We start from the raw sequence: 16,160 nt of genomic DNA, 5'->3' as shown, positions 1-16,160 counted from the left end.
GCTGCTGTCAGTAAATTACTCCACTTTTTCATCATACTTTTTTTCCTGTCTTTGACACTCTTGGCCCCATATCTATCCACAGTACTGCATTTCTCTCCCCTTCATATTTTTGTTAGCTACTGGCACAGTTAAGAGAATAAAATCTCAAAAAGCTAGTTCTAACCACAGACTATACATGAGGAATGACAGTAGAATATCAAATTAATAAAATTCAAATGGACATTTTCATTCCACTAGAGAGAAACCACAGTAAGGTCAAAACAGAAAGACATATCAAAGGATCAATGTCTCCTCAACATTTTTCTTTGCCTATTCTGATCTCTTTTCACTCTCATGATAATTTTTTCTCTTAATTACTGTTGTCAAATATGGCGTAAGCTGATACCTAAAGATAAATAAATCTAATGGCTTATACTAGCCATGCTCTGCTCTAGATGCAAAATAGTACTTTGCTAATAGCAAAAAGGCAGAAGAAACTTAGATCAATAATGTGTGTTGGTACTACTCACCTGAACCTGTTGCTTTTGTGTATTCAGCATATTAGGATCAATTGATAATGGTCCCAGCACACTGACCATTAGCTCCTTTTCTACAAGCCAGTGCTTTAGCTGAGCTTCTGCTGTCTGGAACTGGATCAGGTAATTTGAAGACTCCTCCAGTTTTTGTTGTCTCTCAGATGTAACTTTATTGAGTTCTTTCCATTTGGAATCTAACAATGATAATGTTAGCATATTGCAAGCATGTTCTAGCAGATGGATTGTGAGACAGCAGACCATATATGAAACATAAACAGTGCCCTCTCATAAGGCTTCGTGCTGATTAACTCCAGATACCTTATTGCAGTGACTCTGCAAATAACATCTTTTAAAAGTCAGACTCACGCACACTTCGATGACAGTCAGGCACACGTGGAATTTTTAGAGCAATGGATATTCAACATGTAATAAAATTATATTAGAATATTACTAAATGAAATACCCCCAAGTGTAGGCTTTGGTCTCAAATTATATAAAAGGCAAAGGGTTCTACTCAGTTATAACTCAGGTGCCTGATTTAAATAGACAAATCTCCCTGCTTATTTAGTAATAAAGCCCCATAAGTTCTCAAGAGTGATCAGAAGCCTGAAATTATGCTTCAACTCTGAACAGCCCTCTGAAAAAGCCTAGCTCTTTCAAATGCCTGTAACATCCATCTGAAACCATTCATCTAAATCATCCAAATCAGGTACCTAATGATGAGCAATGAGAATACTTCTGCATATAGCTATTTCAAAGGCACTGGGTGAGCTTAGGTTCACACCTTGCCAGTCTGTGGTCCTTTCCACTGTGGCAAATGGCTTCCAGAGCAGCCTTTGAGTCTTAGTCTTGTAACTTCCCCCTGCCCCTCTGTGATATTGTCAGTGCTTGCTCAGTCAGCTCTGGTATTTTGCTAACTCTCCCTGTCCCTAATTTTCATCCCTGCTTTTTACAGTTCATTTTGCTGCATCACAGTGCTCTGCTCATTCTGTATTAATCCCCTTTCAACACAAGAGGTCTGTTGGAGACCTTACCTGCTACTTAAACTTTTCAGAGTTTCACTTACAAGAAGGACAGACTGCAAAAACTCTCAGCTTCAAAATTACTGTTGGTGTAGCAATGGAAATGCCTATCACTATGAAACAAGATTGACATGCAATGCTATTGATCTATAATTCACTTAAAATATGACTAACATAAAAAGAATTTTTAAAAACTCATGACAGTTAGGTACTGCAATATCTCAAAATCTATTGACTAAACATGGTCATTTTCTTTTTTTTCCAGTGGATTTTTTTGAAAATTTTTAGCAAAATTTATAGTTTTAGAAAACAGCAAAAAAACACCAAACCCACAAAATGCCAAAAGCCACTAGTTCATGAGAAAATACATGTAGAAGAGCACTACCAACAACTCAAACCATTCTCTACATGAAATTAGAATCACCTTAATTTGTTATATTTTGTAAAAAGAACAAAATATATATGTTGCTTGTAACTGGCCAGTCAAGTTTTAGCTGGCCACCATTTAAAAAAAGATAAAGCCTCTCAAACAGGGAGTCAAGATATAGCCTGTGCAAAAATACAAATTCAAAGCCCATGGACATCACTGGAATTACTTCAGATCTACATGCAAATGTAGTCATTTCCACAGAATTTAAGAGGTAAGAGGAAACAAGTTATTGAAAGTAATTGTTATTGCTAATAAATTTAAAAACTTGTAATAAAACAACTTCCAAATCAGTCTGAGCTATAATATAGCTTTATTGAAGTACCTATTTTATCCAACGTTTGTCTCCACTTAGGTGCCTCAGGAGAGTCAGGGTTCTTCTCCAACAGCTCTGTAACTTTGTCCTTTAATTCCTGCACCTTATTTGCACTTTGCTTTAATTCAGTTTCAAAAAGCTGAAAATTTAGGTGATAAAATAAGTAAATAAGAGACTAAAGAAGAATGATAAAGTTTGCAGTCCATAATACTGAGGTACCAAACATGAAGACAAAAAAATAAATATCTAGCCTGTATATACTACTTTTTTGCTATGAATCTCACAACATGTTATAGTGACATATGTTGCTAGTCAATCTTTTTGGAAGAGAGAACCTGACAGATATAAACTATATTAATAATTATTGCTTAATTTGAACAAGTGACAGAACTAGAAAAATTCAGATAAATAAGATTCACTAGGTCCCATCATATTCACACATATTTGGAATCTATTTGTGTACAGAAAGCAAACTGACTAATGCAAAGTACAGCTCACAGCAAAAATAACCCAGCTAGCTCTGACAGAGAGGAGAGTGGTGTGGCCTCAGTAGAAGTCCTGCTATCAGAGACAGACTATTTTGTGTAGATCTCCTAAACCCATAGTTTCAAGAGAATCAGTTTTAAGTGTAAATCTAACAGAAGACTGAGATACACCAGCAAATCTTAATTAATGCTGTTCTTGCAGACAGAATGTTTAATACATGTCTGGCAAAGGGCTCTTTTATGAATGTTCTTAAGTAACAAAGCTTGCCTCATGGAGCTGCTTTTCAATTATCCAAACCCCACAAAAATAGACACTGAACAAACTGTACTTGATTTAGAACTTCTAGTAAAAGGTCCAATGCATCAGATGACTCTTGCCTGAGCACTTGCTCAGTTTTCCAACTATTTGTGAATACTTTTCTATTACTATACTGCAGGTTAGATGACCATGATAGCTTTGCACATTCTCTGTTAAGAAAAAAGAGCTGGTTTTCTTTCACACCTAGTCTGAATTTTATGACTGAAGGTTATCCAACTCTAAGGAAGTTGGTAGGTGGTCAGGTTAATTTTTAAGGGTGACCCGCCAAATACAGAAGAAACTCAGTTGAATCTAATTTTGTCTTTGTTTATATACAATCACAAGCAAAAAAAGAATTTTCTCTATCTATTTCATTTCCCTTTACAGATGAACCTTACATGTGTAAATATTGTCCTTCATTGCTAGGGGAGCATATGTCTCCTATGCTGAAACAGGACAGAAGCTTACTGCTGATTCAGTGGTTTTCTCATATCAATTATAAAGGGGGAAGGAGGCTGTTGTGCAGCTATATAACTTAACAAGCATGACAGGGCTGCTGAAGAGAAACACTGCCTTGGAAGACACATAAGCCGCTGCAGCTGCAGAGAGCGGGAGGTCTGTGGAGCATCAGTGAGCCAGCAGCTGCAGAAACAGCTTTTGGACTGATACAGACCTTCAGATATTACAAGTAATCTATTATATACCTCTAAACCACTAAGATCAAAAATGTTTATTGCATAATCAGTATATTCAAACTGTCCACCATAATTATTATTTTCTGACCTGCAAAACTCATTCTCTCTGACACAGTGCTCCTTTACTCCACTGACACAGTTTTCCAGATTTGCTCTAAGCCTGACTAATATGCTTAGTAGGATCATTTAAATACTCTCTGCAACATTAAACTAGGCTGAGATATCAATTATTTCATAGCATCTGCCTAATAACTACAAGAAAAAGTATTTGTTTGAAGGCACAAAGTACCTTATGTTGCTCGACTTGGGCTTTAACTGCTTCACTATCTGTTGGAGCAGCTTCCCAGTCTGATGCAGTTTTGTCCATTTTTTGCAACCAATGCATCATTGAGGCTGATTCTTCCTGAATATTTTGCATTTTTGAAAGCATACTTTCTAGTTCTGAAATCTTTTCATTCAATAAAACTCCCAAATCTTCATAGCTGTGATTTATATTAGACATAGCTTGTTGAACAGTTGTCAGTTCTGTAAAGAGAGGTGCACAAAGACTGTGTTAGAAATTACAAGCCTTTGAAACAATACTGAATGTACTGAAACAGTATTGAACAGTATTCTGAGCTACAGTAGCTAATAGTCCCCCAAATAAGAAGTCACTGAATATGTTGGAGTTGCTTCCGAAACACTCTAAGTGTGGCAACACTACACCTGAATAAGCTAATATTAGTTCTTATTTGCAGGAACTTCTTATTTCACAGAAATCATTATTTCACTACATACAAGCGCACAGACATGTTTCAATCTTTCTACCCTTTGCTGTTCTAGTATTTTAAGTAACAATTCCGTGACCAAAAGTTGAATGTACCTGGCTACAATTCAGCTACTATAAAGCCCTTATATAAAAGTTCCTTTGTTTCTATAAAAGAGTTGGTCACAGTGATACAAATGTATATAAAATGGGTATACAAATTTTGTATACAAATCTTTGTATACAAATATTTCTATATACACATGTTGTCAATGCTGATGGGTGTTAAAGTTTCAATCCCATTGCAAGGTATTTCTCAAAAGTCATGCCCTATATTAAAATAGCCACCCTTGTATACATTTATAAAAGTACATATTGATTCAGAAAACAAGGCCAGATTTGGTTGGTCCTCAAAGAAAATAATGAGACAGGTATTGTTATAATTACTTACAATAGTCAATGCCCTAGTCAATGTAGTTGTCTTATGTGATGGTGATGTGAAATTTCAGTCTAATAATGACTGCTACAAGCAGATTTATGTATAACATTTAAAAAATACTTCCATGTTTAATAGTAATTGGCAAGCAACATTTCTTTATCACATGCTGAAATTTTTACTGACCTTTATTTTTCAAGAAGTCCTGAGTTCCTGGAGCTCCTCCTTCACCATTTAAAATTATGCCGCCTGTGGATCAACAGATATTAAGCCTCTTGCTTATCTGAGCCTTTTCCCACCAAAACACCAGCACTTAATTTCCTGTTCAAAGCAGCATGATCCATAGCTGTCATTACATCAAGAATGAAGCTCCAACCAGCCAGTACTATCAGTGGTCTCACAAAGGCAGAGCATGTGCATACGTGTGGGGTGTACATGCATGCACTTAGAAGGGTGCACATATCTATGATTTATCAGCAGTCCTACTGCTTGCAGTTCTGGACTAAACAACTCATCAGGGCGAAAGGTTTACTCCCTACCTGTGAGGCCTATTCACATCCAGATTGCTAATATCACTTCCTTCCTCTCTCCCAAAGGATCCTGTTCCCTACTAAGAACACGGTTTTACCCAGCTGTGACGGGTGTAGCCTGAGAGAGGACAAGCTGGCAAACGCTGCCACTAAGGAGAGCACTAAACATTAAACAGCAAAGAGTCCCAGAGTCCTTATTTCAGACACCCCAACCAAAGACACTGCTTACTTAGGGCACCTGTACCCACCAGGGAAGCAGTCGAGATACCATTCCTGGAGGTATTTGAAAAACATGTATATGTGCTGCTTGGGGGCATGGCTTAGTGCTGGACTTGGCAGTGCTGAGTTAATATTTGGACCTTAAGGATCTTTTCCAACTTAAAAAGATTCTATCTGCATTGTAACTCCACACAGAAAGTTCTTGAAACAAACTGGATTAATCCCTCCCTATCTTGTCATAAGCAAGATTCAAGCATGTGCTCCGTGATAGGAATTTCAATGTGGCACTCTTACACCCGAAGTTCTTACTGTCACTTGGAGGCAGCCACTCACCGAGGCTGCCCTGCTAATTAACCATAATATCAGAGCCTCTGAAACCAGAGCTAATGGGCTTTGTAAAGTAGAGTCAGACCAAAGAGCAGGGCCATATGACCACACTGCAGAGAACTGCAAGGATAATCACTTCCCGCTCTCCTGCACATATGTAATCCCAGAAGAGCAATTAGCAGAGGAAGATTAATGGTTGCCTTGGAAAAGGCTATGCATCCACCCCCCCAGTACCAGCTGGACAGTGAGGACCACATTAGTGGCAGCTGGAGGATGGCAAGAGAAAACAAACCAGATAAGAGAAGTTACAGGCTCCAACCAGGGCCCTGTAGATCTTCACGCTCTTTTAGCTGGACTCTCGTATTTGTAACTGCGATAAAGTGATGCACAGTACAGCTCTTGTCAAGAAGGGTAAATATTCTGGTCTGGAGCTGCTCTTATGTGTTAGGTATTTAACTATATTTTCTATCTGAATGCATAGGAGTGGAAAAGAGGCAGAGGAATGAGCCCAAATAGATCATAGAAGATTCCAAAAAGTTCTTTGGAAGATTGTTATTGAAAGTTCAAAAGAAAAAAAACAAACCAAAAGCAGAGGCAGCTATTACAAAGAGATACAAGAAAGAGAGTGTTCTGCTTTTGCCCAATAGGTATCTTCTGGCAGTCCCCAACCTCCCAGTCATTTGCAGATGACCAATGAAGGCCAAAACACTTGAATTTATTTCCAGACCTAGTCAGTTCAAGAACTGACTGAAAATGTGCTTACTGCCATTAAAACACCCCATGTCCTTGAACTATGTCTGGAATGATACTTGGCAGAATTACTGGTTTCTGTAAAACAAATTAGTATTTAGCACTAGAGTAAAAAAAATCATGGAAATAGATTTGCTATCTTTAAAGTATGATTACCAGTAGAATTTAGCTGAAGATCTAGACAAGAAAACACACTTTGGCCCAGGAAAATCACGCTGAGATACAAAGTTGATTCCCTTCTGTGCTGTAGTTTCAACTAAAACACTGACTAATACTAATTAGGATGAGTAAGTTTACCTAGGCTCATTTTTTATATATACCATCTCCTCACTACCCTTCTAACAAAAACTCCACGATTCCGCAAACCTTTCTGTGTTTCCTTGGTGTCACAGAATAGCCTGTTGGCCGTTAAATAGGTATCTCTGTGCAGGTACATCAGAGTTTGTAAAACAAGGCTTGTATTTCTCCTACTTGCAGATTTGATAGATATGTGAAGCACAAAACACTGACCAGAAAAATTCAATTTCTCATTCTCAGAAGCTTTCTGGGATGAGGTGAAGGCAACTGCAATACTGTAATTTTATTCACTATCTGGGAATTACATAACAGCTCTAGGACATGTTAAACCTTTACATCAGTGCACTTTTACATTATTATGCCAGAATAAAACAATGAGAATGTGTGCTGAATTACTGCAGCAGCTAGGCAGTTTAAACAGAATCACAGCAAACAATGGTCAGAAGAGACATGGATAAATGTTTTCTCACAAGCCATAATATTCAGAATGCTAAACCAAGGCTGAAACAATATTAATTTTTGTCTTAAAGGTTTTAAAAATTCTTGGAATGTTAGGCTTACCTGATTATACAAAAGCATACCTGATTTGGCAACTGCTCTCAATTTTGCAGGAGAAGTCACAGCAGTGATTAAGTTACACAGCAAAGTTCCTCTGCTATTCATTTTCTGCAGTTCAGGTGCCTTTAACGTCCATTCATCTTTTAAATTCTGGTTAATAAAGATAGTAATTTGTTCATTACTAAACTGACTTCAGACTTTAGCGAATTAGCGTTCAGAAAGGAACAACTTTACTGCTTGAGAATCTCTTGCGAAACATACAAAACAAATGGGAATGTAAATTCAGACTGCAAGCCCCCTACTCCCAGTTACTGTGACTGCTTACACTTTAAATCTGTATTTCAATATTAGTAATAGATGCCTTATTTCCTTCAGCCAGATTTCAGTTCTCCTACAAAGGCTTACCAATGTATCTTCCAAAGGTTTCTTTAACTCCTCTGTATTCAGAGAGGGCTGTGCTGCTGGAATTCGTTCTGTCGTCTCCTTTATCCATTTCTTTAATGATTCTACTAGGAGCTCAAAAGCATCCATTTGTTTCTGACAAGATGATACATCCTCTTCTCTAGACAATTAAAGACAAAGGAATGACAGTATTCCTTCTAATATTTAAACCAACAAATATTATTAATCTGATATTACTATTCCTAAATTCAAAGTATCAAAAGTCTAATTTTATGGATATAAGCAGAATGTGCAAAACCTAGTCTTACTGCAAATGTAACTTCTGTGGAATTTCTCCAGCTTTCCTCTGCAGATTGATGCCAAATAATGCTCTAAAGCAATATACACAAGCAGCAATTTATGTTCTGTCATGGAAGGAGAGAAGTAGGGTTTTCTTAAAATTGCCAAGAATCCTGTAAATGTCACAAAATTTGAACAATTACTTATCTTTATGGCCTTTTTTAGAGCTCTTGGGCCAGACAGCCTAACTACAAAGGCATTTTCAAATAGAATTTTTCCTTTCAATAGAAAACTCCTCACTTCCTCTGATCAACCGCAATATCTTGAGATTGCATACAAAAGGATAGCAGTAAATACTGTAAACACATTCACGCTGTGTTATTAGCTGAAGTGGAAACACTTTTATTATTCAACTTACTTTTCTTTTATTGTCTCCTCTACCTCTTTGAATTTCTTTGACAAAGCATTTACTTTTTCTAATACCAGTGCTTTATCTCCAGGAAGAGCATGGAACGAAAGTTCTTCAAGGAGCTGCTTCAAAACTTCCAGATCCTTCTTGTGTTGTGCCAACTCTACACCAGCTTCCTGCAAAATAGGATTACATTCATCATATTAGACTCTACAATCACTTGTTCAAAATTAAACTCTTGACTTTAGCTAACCAACCAGTGCTGGGAAAAAAACATGCCTTGTTTCTTGTTCAATCACTTAGATGAGTTAGACTAAGAACACACAACACATACCAATGGAATGCTACAGTACCTGCATGTATTGAGACACTTCACTAACATCCTTTCTCGGTGCCTCCGTCTCACTGAGTGCCTGGTTTTTCTCATCTAGAAATGATTGAAGTTTTGTTGACAGACCTTCAAATAACTCCACTTTAGTCTTCAATTCCTCCATTTTCATAAGCTTCTCCCTATGCTTGTTACTTGCTTCAGAAAACCGTCCTGCAAGTTCACTCATTTTAGCTTGCAGTGTGGATGCAGTAGACGGATCTGCTGTTTCCATGAACTTCTTCACTTTTTCATTCATAGTGTTTATACTGCTTTGGCGACCAGCAATGTCTTGTTCTAGCATCTGAAACATACAATAACTACTTTGTATTACTTGCAATTAAATTTTAAGAAGTGAAATTCATCTACCATATAAAGCAACAAAAGCTAGACCATCAGTGTAATCTATTTCAGCTACAAAATCCTTATGAACAGTTTCACTTCACACAACAGTCCTCTAGTATTTTGAATCCATAAAAAGTGCCAACCTAAGATTTTAATTCTTTCTTTAAATCTGAATTATCAAACAAAAGTTTATTTTTTCAAAGAATGCTACTTACGATGCTTTTACTAATAATGTCCTGAATAGCAGCAGAATTCAAAGGCACTTGATCTTGCTCTTTAAGGCTCTTTTCAACTCCTTCCATCCAATCCAGCATTTCATCCAAACCATCCTGCACACTTAGGGATCGTGTCAGAGTTACTTGAAGCTTCTCATTCCTTTCATTCACAGATTTAGACAAATTGTCATATCTTTCCACAATATCATCTGATAAAGAGAAGATATATTTCAATTTTTATCTCTAGCCAAACTAAGCTTTTAGCTTACTTCACCAGCACTCGCCAGTTGAGTCAAAAATTGCTACGTTAGAATGAAGAAAATAGAAGTCAGCTTTAGTCAGTAAAAACATGGAAACAAAGACCAGCAATTTCAAACAGAGTCAAGAAACACACTGGACAAGGGAAATGAGGGAGTAGCATATAACTGTAGTGCCCAGTGTTAGAAACTGGTTTCCATGTAGCTTTAGCTTAAGGCATCTGTTGACTGTACCCAAGAAATAAAACAGCGAAGTATTAAGACAGCTCTTCTATAATTATGTCTCTTATGTTATTGTGAGATCTGAGAGGTTCCTCATTAGACATCCAATACTTTCAAAATAACTCTCCAAAAGTTACAAGCTCCGTGTACCTCCCATAGAGTTTTATCACCAACTCCAAAGAGTCAAGCCACAGTTGTTTTATTTTGTTCTGCAACTTATTTATGGGATTCCATGAAGAGATAGCTGTGTGACACACAGAAAGTGTCTTCAAACTTCAGACAGTGGTGAATGTCATGCTGCGCTACTTCCCACAACTGATAGGAAAGAGGTGTAGGTGGTAAGGTTTTGGTGTGGTAAGGGTTTGCTAGTGACAAGTTTTTTTGGCTCATGTGAGAGGTGGTCAAGGACTGCCCCATGGAAGACACAGATGGTTGCAGCCAACTCCAGCTGACCCATCACAGGGCACAGCTGAGCTTCTCAGCCAAACTGGTGGTGCCACTGGAAAAACGTATTAAAGAAAAGGGAAAACACTGCACGGGACTGAGAAATGAGGGAAAACAAAGTATGAAAACAGCCCTGCAGACATGAAGGTCAGAGAAGAGAGAGGGAGAAGAGATGTTCCAGGTGCTGGAGCAGAGATTCCCCTGAAGCCTGTGGAGGATGGAGGAGGAGATAAACACACTGCAGCACGTAGAGGACCCAGGCTAGAGGAGGTGGATATTTCCTGAAGGAAACACAGCCTATATCCACACTAGAATAATATTAGCCCAAAAGACTTCAGCCTGCAGAGAGGTCCCTCACCAGAGCAGGGGAAACATGTGAGGAGGAAGCAGCAGCAGAGAAATTATGGACTGACCACAAGCATCCATTTCCCATCCACACTGCTCTGTTTGGCAGGGAGGAAGGGGGACCAGTTAGGAAGGAAGGAGTAATAGTAAGCCTGGAAAAAACAATGGGGTGGAGGAAAGTGTTGCTGTAATTTGTCTTTGTTCGCATTTCCCAAACCTATTTCATTTAGCAATAACTGAAAGTTAATTTTTGCCAAGTCAAATCTATTTTCCCCATGACAGTAAAATGTGAGTGATCTCCCCATCTTTATCTCAACCCATGGGTTTCTCTATCTTAATTTTTACTCCTGTCCACTTGATCAACAGGAGTGAGAGAGAAGGTGGGTGAGCATCTGGCACCCTGCCAAAGTCAACCCATTCATAGACAGTTCCTTAAAGTTAGAAGGAAGTAATTCCTAAGCTAAGAAAACTTCAAATAACTGCTTGTAAACAGATTCTTTGGAGTCATGTTTCTCTGGAGAATTTATGATCCCCAGCAAATCACTACCTCTGCTCAAGCAATCCCTATTTCTGTAAAAAGAGAAAAAATGAAATGTCAGTGAAAAACATATGGATCCACGTAGGAGAGAGACCAACAATAAAATTACTGTGTTGTAATGACTTATGACTCAACAAAACATGGATTTAAACAGTGACATAAGAATGTGGAAGCTCTGTAATTTTTTTCTTCCAGAACCTGTGTGCAGACACAAGTGATAAAGAGGTATTAAGAAAAGCAAATATTTTACCCAGTGTTTTCTGAATCTCATCTTTGTCTGGTGTCAACTCTCCCCTTGTGTCCAGTAATACTTCAGCAGCTTTTTTCAGTTTTTCTACAGCAATTTGGTGATTAGACACTTGTCCCTGAAGAACCTGTAAAATTCCACTATTATCAGTTATGCTTTTCAGTACAGTTGATATTTACATAAGTCAGACTTGAGATACATCACAGAACCTAAACTTAGTGCTGGGAATAAACTAACTCAATTTGTGACCTCTCCTTAAGAAAAATCCTGACCTGTGGTTATGGCTGCTGTTAACCTTCTGGCCCTTGTTTTAGTTCATTCACCATTTTTTTTACCTTATGTTTTAGAACACTTGTCTGACCCAACTTATTTTTACACGTAACTTCAAACATGTCTTTTGATTAATTGATTCTAAAGACCCTTTATACAGACAATTATAAACACAATTTTCAGTTCAATTCAGAGGGAAAAGCAGACAATCAACAGCAGCAGTTACACATTCATCAGCAGTGGTATCGACAAAGGATCAGCACAAACAGGAACAGCTTGAAACAAGATGATTGCCTTCACAGCCAGGTACCCCTGTGTGGCTGAATTTGGCCTAGGTTTATCCACCTAACCAAGGAACACATGTTCAGAGACTAGCCCAGCCATGATTTTCTCCAGACTCAACAAAGACAGTAAGGCTGAATCAACATCTAGTGGCTTCACCTCTCTAGTGTGTAAGAGTACTTTAGGGTAAATAATCTTTGAATTATTTCAGGCCTCTGTGCTAGTGTTTGTTTTGATTCACTTGAACCTTATACAAGTCCAAAATGAAGGGACATCTCATTTATTTTTTGAATAATCATTGATACTCAATGAATATATGAATCAAAAGGTATTCATATGTGCCCTGCCAGCACAAAGAGCTGTCAGTGCATTCATCACTGGTACCCAGAGCATAAGAGTGTGCCAGAGCACAGTACATCATCTTGCTGACCCATTTGACACAATGAGTCTCCAAGAGGCTTAGGCTAGTGTTTGTGCAGAAAGGAAAAACAAAAAGGAAAGGAAAAGAAAAAAAACAAAGAAAAAGAAGATGTACCAGAAAACTTTGTATGCTAACAGAAGGCAAGCAAGCTGATGCCAGAGGCACTGAAGAATATTCTGAAGAACAGTTAATCCCCATAAAAAGATTAGACCTCACCATGCTGCCAAGGTCTGTGTCTAGCTGGATTATCAGCCGCCTGTGTTGGCTACAAGGGACAGCTTTAACTTTCAACACCTGACTTCTTCAAAATACTCTTTGTTTTGCTTTCATTAATTGGCTTGCTTTCTTCAGCCTCCTGCTTTTTCTATTCCTTTGAATCTTTTGACATTTTGCACCCTCTCTGTTCTTCCCAGCTCATAGTCATTGAGTGCTCTTTTGTATGGCAAGTAATCCATGTAGACATTTCATAAAAAGAACTCTAGTACTCACTCCTTTTGTATTACATCCATGAAAATTTGCATTATAGAGAATATAATTCATTTTGGCATAAGGAACAAAAATTTTAAATTATGCTTCAAATTGTAATTAGTTTTATTCCTACCCTTCTAGTGCTTGGAAGCACAATTATACCTAAACATTCAATTGTTAGGAGTCCACAATTTACACTTTTAATTTTGTTGTCTTAAACATGGTTGTGATTTGTCTCCTTTTCCTGTCATGCAAAAAAGTGCTGGGCATTTCCAGTGGCCAATTTGAAAGATACCATAGATAAAGGTAACTACTGCTCAGGCTGTTGAAAGGGAAATGCTTAAATCATGTACTTTCCAAAGGCCATTGATGATCATTTTCCAATAGTAAATGTGTCTGACCTGCACTGATACTTTATTGAGCACAGACAAACCAGTGAGGAAGTGCCTGACCATTAGCCTTGCTCACTAAAAACCAAATAATCTTGCACTTTATTTATATTATAGGTGATTGAATGTGTTTATGAAAATATAGCAGTCAGTTCAAAGATGACAGACTGTATGAAATTTTATATAGCTCACCATATACTTGGGCTCTAAAGACTTCTCCAAACCTACACTTTGTATAGGTATCCAGAGTTTAACTTTCATAAGCTCTATCACTAACTTGTCTTGCCTGTACAAGGATTTACATGAAGTCATGAGTTACATCCTCAGTGGCAAAAAACCAAAAAATACCATTTTTCTGTGCAACACCAATTATGTTATATTCACTCTCTGCAGGGTATGTAGCACTGGGAGAAATTGAAACAGGCAGACTACTCACATCACACTGTTCACCTGGTATGATCCCTTTCATAATGAAGTAACACACAAATGTGAACAGAAAAAAAAAATAAATAGTCACAGACAACAATCAAATGGAATTCTCTATCTGGAACCCTATCCAAGCCTTATTCTGATAGCAAACCATCATCACTAAATCCTTTTGTAGTTCAAAAACTTTCCAGATTTCACCCTATCATTTGCTAAGTGATCGAAAACATATCTTGCTTTCACCACTGCATCTTGGTACCCCATTTTTTTTCACCCAGTGTTTTCAGATATTGCTCTGGACAGCCAAATTTCAGAAACACATGTACGCCCACATGCAAGGCAAGAATTTGGCCTGTGGCCACTTGGATTACATTAGATCAACCCATTTTTCAGACAAAAAGCACTTTTTTAGGACAAAAGTGCTGCTGTATTCTAAAGCTTTTCACCTTAGTTTCTTCAAGTTGTCTTTGGAGATTTTTGGGATCCACTGCAATTGGCTCTGATAATTGTTTGCTCACAGCTATTTCAGAGGCCTGGAGACCTGACAAAAGTCCAGATGAGGCATCTTCATAATGCTGGTATTTATCCACCAGGTCTTTAAGGTTATTTCCAAGGATGCTACACTAAAAGAGTAAAAAAGAAACAAGCAAAATACACAGGTGTTAAACTGCATTTCTGCATTTCATACCAATCTGAAAGTTATACATTCCTTCCTGGAATACTGCATCATTTTTTCCTACCATCATTTCACTGACTAACTGATTTCTGAACTAAGACATGACAGCTGGAGAGACTATGCAGGGCTTACCAGTTTGTGCTCCTAAACAATGATTTAGGATAAAATCACTGATGAAGACGGGAAATTTGGATCTTACTTCCTGTATTAGAATAGGAAAAACTTCAGGAATTATTTCTTATTCACTGATATAAAGATTCTTTATCAGAACTCGGGCACCAAAAATGTAGAAAGCAAGTGGAAAGTAGAAATGTAGAAAGCCACTGGAAGCTATAATTTTTTTTAAAGAATCAGGAGTGATATGTATGTTCATTAAAATACAGCCTGTTTTCATAACTACCTTACCTGCATAGTGAATCCAAAGTGATATGGTTGGGTATTGTACTTATGCTTTGTTTTATACACTTAAAAATGTCTTCTGAACAAGGTCCTATTAGTCCTATATGTTAGCATGCCCCAAAATGTTTACAGGGAATTGTCACATAAAGAAAGTCAGTGAAACTCTTTCACTGAGATGGAGATGGGTGCACAAGAAAAATCCGATTGTATCAAGTCATAATATTTATAACCAGTTACATTAAATATTTATATTCTGAACCTTCAGATACTGTCTTTTAATATTTACAAATGATACTTGGTCGCCATCTGGCGGGCAAACATAGAACATGCTTATTTATATAATCAGTTAACCAAGAACTGACTTTAGGATTCCTTCAACATATAAACCTATAAAATCATGTCTCACACATGTGCAAATACATATATATATAAAAGCAAAAGCAATCTAAATATTTATTAAAAGCAAGAAACCTTTACAAAAGACAAAAAGGGTTACCAGCAATTCATTTACAGTTTGGAAAATCTCACTAATTGTGAACAATCTCACTTTTAAGAATCTGTCCTTAAAGACACAAAATGTCTACTTTGTTCTGCATATTTATTGTCAAATATTTAAAACATGTCTATTATAACCCTGCTAAATGTATGTATGGAAAGGACAGAATTTGGAAAATTGACAAATCAAGCTGCTGGCATGGGATTTTTATGTGCATAAAAATAACAGATCTGAAATTATTTTATTAAATCTTTACATTCACATTCAAAGTAATTCAATAACCAACCAGAGGAAATCTGTCAACAGAACTGCCAATTTAGCTTCTCTGTTCATACCAGTTAAGCACAAAAAGGAAAATGTGCTTCTATAAATGAACAGCTGTCTTGAAAAACCAAGAAAACAAGTTTTACACTGCTTTTTTAACCACACAATCAAACACATGTCTTTATATAATTTACATTTCTGAGCATGAAAACCTTAAAGCCCTACTAAGAAGTTTGAACCTATGGCCTTAAAAAAATATGAGATGGCACTATCAAAGGCTGCTGACAGCAACTCTCTCTTCAATGGTTCAGTTACTAATTATCTCAAAAGTTTACCATTCTGGAATATTATCAATATTGAAAAACAGCTGTTTTTTGGA

At 37.2% G+C, this 16,160-nt stretch overlaps 1 protein-coding gene across 11 annotated transcripts in view; it reads right to left on the bottom strand.

Annotated features, from left to right (window-relative positions):
- DST (dystonin) overlaps positions 1-16,160 on the bottom strand; it is a 284,904-nt gene that overhangs the window by 78,670 nt on the left and 190,074 nt on the right. For all 11 annotated transcript variants that reach the window (XM_088053354.1, XM_088053348.1, XM_005518112.2 and 8 more), the window contains 11 exons: positions 14,393-14,569; positions 11,694-11,817; positions 9,638-9,846; positions 9,064-9,381; positions 8,720-8,886; positions 8,026-8,182; positions 7,644-7,770; positions 5,126-5,188; positions 4,048-4,283; positions 2,290-2,419; positions 510-709 (listed from right to left, as the gene is read on the bottom strand). In XM_088053354.1, coding sequence (XP_087909480.1) covers positions 510-709; positions 2,290-2,419; positions 4,048-4,283; positions 5,126-5,188; positions 7,644-7,770; positions 8,026-8,182; positions 8,720-8,886; positions 9,064-9,381; positions 9,638-9,846; positions 11,694-11,817; positions 14,393-14,569 — 1,908 coding nt within the window. The remainder of the gene's footprint in view (positions 1-509; positions 710-2,289; positions 2,420-4,047; positions 4,284-5,125; positions 5,189-7,643; positions 7,771-8,025; positions 8,183-8,719; positions 8,887-9,063; positions 9,382-9,637; positions 9,847-11,693; positions 11,818-14,392; positions 14,570-16,160) is intronic.

The sequence above is a fragment of the Pseudopodoces humilis genome, chromosome 3 (genome assembly GCF_049639895.1).
Source record: "Pseudopodoces humilis isolate 2021_Gansu_Grassland_sample_001 chromosome 3, ASM4963989v1, whole genome shotgun sequence".
NCBI lineage: Eukaryota > Metazoa > Chordata > Aves > Passeriformes > Paridae > Pseudopodoces > Pseudopodoces humilis.
This window is presented reverse-complemented; position numbering and strand designations above follow the sequence as displayed.